General features: G+C 58.9%; 1 protein-coding gene across 2 annotated transcripts in view; it reads left to right on the top strand.

Annotated features, from left to right (window-relative positions):
- LOC134172965 (transcription factor COE4-like) overlaps window positions 1-7,500 on the top strand; it is a 26,059-nt gene that overhangs the window by 11,086 nt on the left and 7,473 nt on the right. For both annotated transcript variants that reach the window (XM_062636611.1, XM_062636612.1), the window contains 2 exons: window positions 2,385-2,466; window positions 7,105-7,222. In XM_062636611.1, the coding sequence (XP_062492595.1) occupies window positions 2,385-2,466; window positions 7,105-7,222 (200 nt within the window). The remainder of the gene's footprint in view (window positions 1-2,384; window positions 2,467-7,104; window positions 7,223-7,500) is intronic.

Here is a 7,500-nt window from a genome sequence, read left to right as displayed (position 1 = left end):
ACCAGGTCCCAAGGGAAGCGCTGGGCTTGGGACCCACTTCCCACGGCGCAGGGCTGGAGCCCCCGAGGGCAGGAGCCCCCAGGGGATGCAGGATGGGGACCCCAATAGACCCCAGTGGGACACGGGATGGGGACCTCAAGGTCTGCAGGGGTGCAGCCTGAGGGATGGGGATGGAGGGTTTGGGGGACCCCGGGGATGGGGGCAGGATGGGATGCTGGGACAGGACAGGATGGGATGGGATACTGGGACAGGATGGGATGGGATGGGATGCTGGGACAGGATGGGATGGGATGGGATGGGATGGGATGGGATGGGATGGGATGGGATGCTGGGACAGGATGGGATGGGATGGGATGGGATGGGATAGGATGGGATGCTGGGACAGGATGGGATGGGATGCTGGGGCAGGATGGGATGGGTTGGGATGGGATGGGATGCTGGGACAGGACAGGATGGGATGGGATGGGATGCTGGGACAGGACAGGATGGGATGGGATGGGATGCTGGGACAGGACAGAACGGGATGTGATGGGATGCTGGGACAGGACAGGATGGGATGGGATGCTGGGACAGGATGGGATAGGATGAGATGTGATGGGGTGCTGGGACAGGACAGAACGGGATGTGATGTGATTCTGGGACAGGACAGGATGGGATGCTGGGACAGGACAGGATGGGATGGGATGGGATGGGATGCTGGGACAGGACAGGATGGGATGGGATGCTGGGACAGGATGGGATGGGATGGGATGGGATGGGATGCTGGGACAGGACAGGATGGGATGGGATGCTGGGACAGGATGGGATGGGATGGGATGGGATGGGATGGGATGCTGGGACAGGACAGGATGGGATGGGATGCTGGGACAGGATGGGATGGGATGGGATGGGATGGGATGCTGGGACAGGATGAGATGGGATGCTGGGACAGGACAGGATGGGATGGGATGCTGGGACAGGATGTGATGGGATGCTGGGACAGGACAGGATGGGATGGGATGCTGGGACAGGATGGGATGGGATGGGATGGGATGGGATGCTGGGACAGGCTGGGATGTGATGGGATGCTGGGACAGGACAGGATGTGATGGGATGCTGGGACAGGATGGGATGGGATGCTGGGACAGGACAGGATGGGATGTGATGTGATGGGGTGCTGGGACAGGACAGAACGGGATGTGATGGGATTCTGGGACAGGACAGGATGGGATGCTGGGACAGGACAGGACCGGATGGGATGCTGGGACAGAATGGGATGTGTCAGGATGGACAGTGGGATGCAGACAGGCTGGCACACTGGGATGTGGCATGGGGACAGGATGGGATTGCCAGGCCAGGCCAGGACGGGATGCTGGGATGTGGCAGGATGGCACCGTGGGATAAAGACAGGATGAGGTGCTGAGATGTGGGTAGGATTTGACACTGGGTGTTTATGGACGCAACAGGATGAGGTGCTGGGATAGGGACTCATGCTGGGATGCAGCATGCAATAGTGGGATGGGGTAGGACTGCACAGTGGGATGGGCACAAGTTGGCACACTGGGATGCAGCAGGATGTCAAACTGGGATGGGGACAGGACTTCATGCTGGGATGTGGACAGGATGTGATGCTGGAATGGGGCAGGATGGGTCGCTGTGGTGGGGACAGGATGGCACAGTGGGATGGGGACAGTGGGATTGGGATAGGGTGGGAAGCTGGGATGTGGCAGGATGGGATGCTGAGATGGGGAAAGGATGGGATGTTGAGATAGGGACAGGATGGGACAGCGGTGTACAGCAGAATGGAATGGGCAGAATGGCACAGTGGGATAAGGGTAGGTTGCCACAAAGGAATAGGGACAGGATGGGAATCTGGGATGGGATGCTAGGATGGGCAGAACGGTGCACTGAGATGGGAAAGGATGGGATGCTGGAATGTGGAAGGATGGGATGCTGGGATGGTGCAGGATGGGACACTGGGATAGAGCAGGGTAGGATGCTGGGATGGCGCAGGACAGGACACCAGGATACAGAGGGCAGGATGCTGGTATGGTGCAGGATGGGACACTGGGATAGAGCAGGACGGGACGCTGGGATGCAGCAGGACGGGACACTGGGATGCAGCAGGACGGGACGCTGGGATGCAGCAGGACGGGACACTGGGATGCAGCAGGACGGGACGCTGGGATGCAGCAGGACGGGACGCTGGGATGCAGAGGTCAGGATGTTGGGATGCAGCAGGACGGGACGCTGGGATGCAGCAGGACGGGACGCTGGGATGCAGAGGGCAGGATGTTGGGATGGGATGCAGCAGGTCGGGACGCTGCGATGGGGCCGGTGGCGCCGCGGGCTCTCTGGGATCCGCGCAGTTTTCCAGCCCCAACCGCCCCGTTCCTCCCCCCCAGGTTTTTCCTCAAGTTTTTCCTCAAGTGCAACCAGAACTGCCTGAAGAACGCGGGGAACCCCCGGGACATGCGGCGCTTCCAGGTGAGGAGCCCCCGCCGCTGCTCGCGCCAGGCCTGCAGCACGGGGGGCTCACGGCGCGCACCCAATCCCCCTGAGCCCTTGGCCAGCCCTGGTTCCCTCCCACCCCTTTGAAAACCCCGGTCCCTCCTGAGCCCCTTTGCCAGCCCCGATTCCTCTCGAACCCCAATTCCCTCACTCCCTTCCCAAACCCCGATTCCCTTCAAACCCCCCTTTGTAAACCCCAACTTCTCTCGTCCCCTTTGCAATCCCCAATCCCCTTCAAACCCCTCTTTGCAAACCCCAATTTATCTCTTTACAAACCCTGATCCTGCTTGATCACTTTACAGACCCAAATCCCCCATAAGACCCTTTGCAAACCCCGATTCCCCTCATTCCCTTTGCAGACTCCTCTTTTCAAACCCCAATTCCCCTGGGGCCTCTTTGCAAACCCCAATTCCCCTCATTCCCTTTGCAAACCCCAATTCCTCTTGAACCTCTTTACAAACCCCTTTGCAAACCCCAATTCCCCTCATTCCTTTGCAACCCCCAATTTCTCCCTTTGTTAGCCCCAGTCCACCTGGAATGCCTTTGCAAACCCTGATTCCCCTCAATCCCTTTGCAAACCCATTTCTCCCATTACAAACCCCATCCCCCTGGGACCCCCTTTGAAGACCCCATTTCCCCTCCATCCCCTTTACAAGCTCCCCTTGCAGACCCCGTTCCCCTGGGACCCCTTTACAGACCCCATTTCCCCTCCATCCCCTTTGCAGTCTCCCCTTGCAGACCGTGTTCCCCTGGGACCCCCTTTACAGACCCCATTTCCCCTCCGTCCCCTTTGCAGCCCCCCCTTCCAGACCCCGTTCCCCCGGGACCCCCTTTACAGACCCCATTTCCCCTCCATCCCCTTTGCAGCCTCCCCTTGCAGACCCCGTTCCCCCGGGACCCCCTTTACAGACCCCATTTCCCCTCCGTCCCCTTTACAAGCTCCCCTTGCAGACCCCGTTCCCCTGGGACCCCTTTACAGACCCCATTTCCCCTCCATCCCCTTTACAAGCTCCCCTTGCAGACCCCGTTCCCCTGGGACCCCTTTACAGACCCCATTTCCCCTCCATCCCCTTTGCAGCCTCCCCTTGCAGACCCCGTTCCCCCGGGACCCCCTTTACAGACCCCATTTCCCCTCCATCCCCTTTGCAGCCTCCCCTTGCAGACCCAGGACCCCCTTTACAGACCCCATTTCCCCTCCATCCCCTTTACAAGCTCCCCTTGCAGACCCCGTTCCCCTGGGACCCCCTTTACAGACCCCATTTCCCCTCCATCCCCTTTGCAGCCTCCCCTTGCAAACCCCGTTCCCCCGGGACCCCCTTTACAGGCCCCATTTCCCCTCCATCCCCTTTACAAGCTCCCCTTGCAGACCCCGTTCCCCTGGGACCCCTTTACAGACCCCATTTCCCCTCCATCCCCTTTGCAGCCCCCCCTTGCAGACCCCGTTCCCCCGGGTCCCCCCCGTAACCCCCGATCCCTCCCTCCCCCTCTCCCCCCCCCGTTTCCCCGCCGTGCCCCCCGCACCCCATTTCGCGGCCGTGCCCCGGCTCCGGTACCGCCGGGCTCCGCAGCTGGCGGGGGGGGGGGGGGGTCCGGCGCTCATCAGCCCCTCTCGTCGCTATGGTAATTGTGACATTTCCGTGATTAACGACCCAGGCAATTTGCATCGCGGCGGCGGCGCCGGGAGCGGAGCCAAGGCCGGGGGGGGACGGGGGGGAACGGGGAGAGGGGGGGGAACGGGGGGGGCTGGGGTGCCCCGGCCCATGGATGCTGCGGGGGGGGGGGCACTTGTACATGGATGTACCCGTGTGTGCAGCAGGGCTCCTGCACCGACACCGTGGCACACGCACATGGATGCACACACACATGGATGCACACACATGTGCACACAGCCCTTGGCACACGCACATGGATGCACACACACATGGATGCACACACACATACATGTGCACACAGCCCTTGGCACATGCACATGGATGCACACACACATACATGTGCACACAGCCCTTGGCACACGCACATGGATGCACACACACATGGATGCACACACACACACATGTGCACACAGCCCTTGGCACATGCACATGGATGCACACACACATACATGTGCACACAGCCCTTGGCACATGCACGTGGATGCACACACACATGGATGCACACACACGTGTGCACACAGCCCTTGGCACATGCACATGGATACACACACACATGGATGCACACACACATACACGTGCACACAGCCCTTGGCACATGTACATGGATGCACACACACACATGTGCACACAGCCCTTGGCACATGCACGTGGATGCACACACACATGGATGCACACACACATACATGTGCACACAGCCCTTGGCACATGCACGTGGATGCACACACACATGGATGCACACACACATACATGTGCACACAGCCCTTGGCACATGCACGTGGATGCACACACACATGGATGCACACACACGTGTGCACACAGCCCTTGGCACACGCACATGGATGCACACACACATGGATGCACACACATACACGTGCACACAGCCCTTGGCACATGTACATGGATGCACACACACATACACGTGCACACAGCCCTTGGCACATGTACATGGATGCACACACACATACATGTGCACACACAGCCCTTGGCACATGCACATGGATGCACACACACATACATGTGCACACACAGCCCTTGGCACATGCACATGGATGCACACACACACATGTGTGCACACACAGCCCTTGGCACATGCACATGGATGCACACACACATACATGTGCACACACAGCCCTTGGCACATGCACATGGATGCACACACACACATGTGTGCACACACAGCCCTTGGCACATGTACATGGATGCACACACACATACATGTGCACACACAGCCCTTGGCACATGAACATGGATGCACACACACACACGTGTGCACACAGCCCTTGGCACATGTACATGGATGCACACACACATGTGCACACACAGCCCTTGGCACATGCACATGGATGCACACACACATACATGTGCACACAGCCCTTGGCACATGCACATGGATGCACACACACATACATGTGCACACACAGCCCTTGGCACATGTACATGGATGCACACACACATACATGTGCACACAGCCCTTGGCACATGCACATGGATGCACACACACATGGATGCACACACAGCCCTTGGCACATGTACATGGATGCACACACACATGGATGCACACACACATACATGTGCACACAGCCCTTGGCACATGCACATGGATGCACACACACACATGTGTGCACACACAGCCCTTGGCACATGCACATGGATGCACACACACATGGATGCACACACACATACATGTGCACACACAGCCCTTGGCACATGTACATGGATGCACACACACATACATGTGCACACACAGCCCTTGGCACATGTACATGGATGCACACACACATACATGTGCACACAGCCCTTGGCACATGCACATGGATGCACACACACATGGATGCACACACAGCCCTTGGCACATGTACATGGATGCACACACACATGGATGCACACACACATACATGTGCACACAGCCCTTGGCACATGCACATGGATGCACACACACACATGTGTGCACACACAGCCCTTGGCACATGCACATGGATGCACACACACATGGATGCACACACACATACATGTGCACACACAGCCCTTGGCACATGTACATGGATGCACACACACATACATGTGCACACACAGCCCTTGGCACATGTACATGGATGCACACACACATACATGTGCACACACAGCCCTTGGCACATGAACATGGATACACACACATACATGGGCACACACAGCCCTTGGCACATGTACATGGATGCACACACACATACATGTGCACACAGCCCTTGGCACATGTACATGGATGCACACACACATACATGTGCACACACAGCCCTTGGCACATGTACATGGATGCACACACACATACATGTGCACACACAGCCCTTGGCACATGAACATGGATGCACACACACACATGTGTGCACACAGCCCTTGGCACATGAACATGGATGCACACACACACATGTGCACACACAGCCCTTGGCACATGAACATGGATGCACACACACATGTGCACACAGCCCTTGGCACATGCACATGGATGCACACACACATGTGCACACAGCCCTTGGCACATGCACATGGATGCACACACACATACATGTGCACACACACACACACATGCACACCCAGCTCTCAGCACACACACACACATACATGTGCACACACACACACACGTGCACACCCAGCTCTCAGCACACACACACACATACATGTGCACACACACACACACATGCACACCCAGCTCTCAGCACACACACACACATACATGTGCACACACACACACACGTGCACACCCAGCCCTCGGCACACACACACATACATGTGCACACACACACACACATGTGCACACCCAGCCCTTGGCACACACACACACACATACATGTGCACACACACACACGTGGGGGGCTCCGGCGGCCCCCAGTGCTGGCCCTGGTGCATGGGGAGGGCAGGGTGAGCCCCCGGGGCAGCGGGAGCGCGGGGGCCCTGTGGGCCGCGCTGAGCCGGGCGCGCCGGGCCGCAGGTGGTGGTGTCGACGACGGTGAACGTGGACGGGCACGTGCTGGCCGTGTCCGAGAACATGTTCGTGCACAACAACTCCAAGCACGGCCGGCGCGCGCGGCGCCTCGACCCCTCCGAAGGTGAGCGCGCCCCTGGCCCCATGCCCGCACCCATCTCTGTCGCTCGGCCCCTCTGCCCGTCCACGGCTCCATCCTGCATCCGCCACCTCTGTGCCCCTCCATTGCAGCCTCATGGACTGGGGTGGGTTGGAGGGACCTTGAAGCTCCTCCAGCCCCTGCCCCTGCCACGGGCAGGGACCCCTTCCACTGGAGCAGCTTGCTCCAAGCCCCTGTGTCCAACCTGGCCTTGAGCACTGCCAGGGATGGAGCAGCTGCAGCTTCTCTGGGCACCCATCCAA

Source organism: Pezoporus occidentalis, unplaced genomic scaffold (assembly GCF_034315485.1).
Source record: "Pezoporus occidentalis ecotype Australia unplaced genomic scaffold, CSIRO_AGI_Poc_V1 ctg486, whole genome shotgun sequence".
Lineage (NCBI taxonomy): Eukaryota > Metazoa > Chordata > Aves > Psittaciformes > Psittacidae > Pezoporus > Pezoporus occidentalis.
The sequence above is the reverse complement of the archived record's forward strand: the minus strand, read 5'-3'. Positions and strand labels throughout refer to the sequence as shown.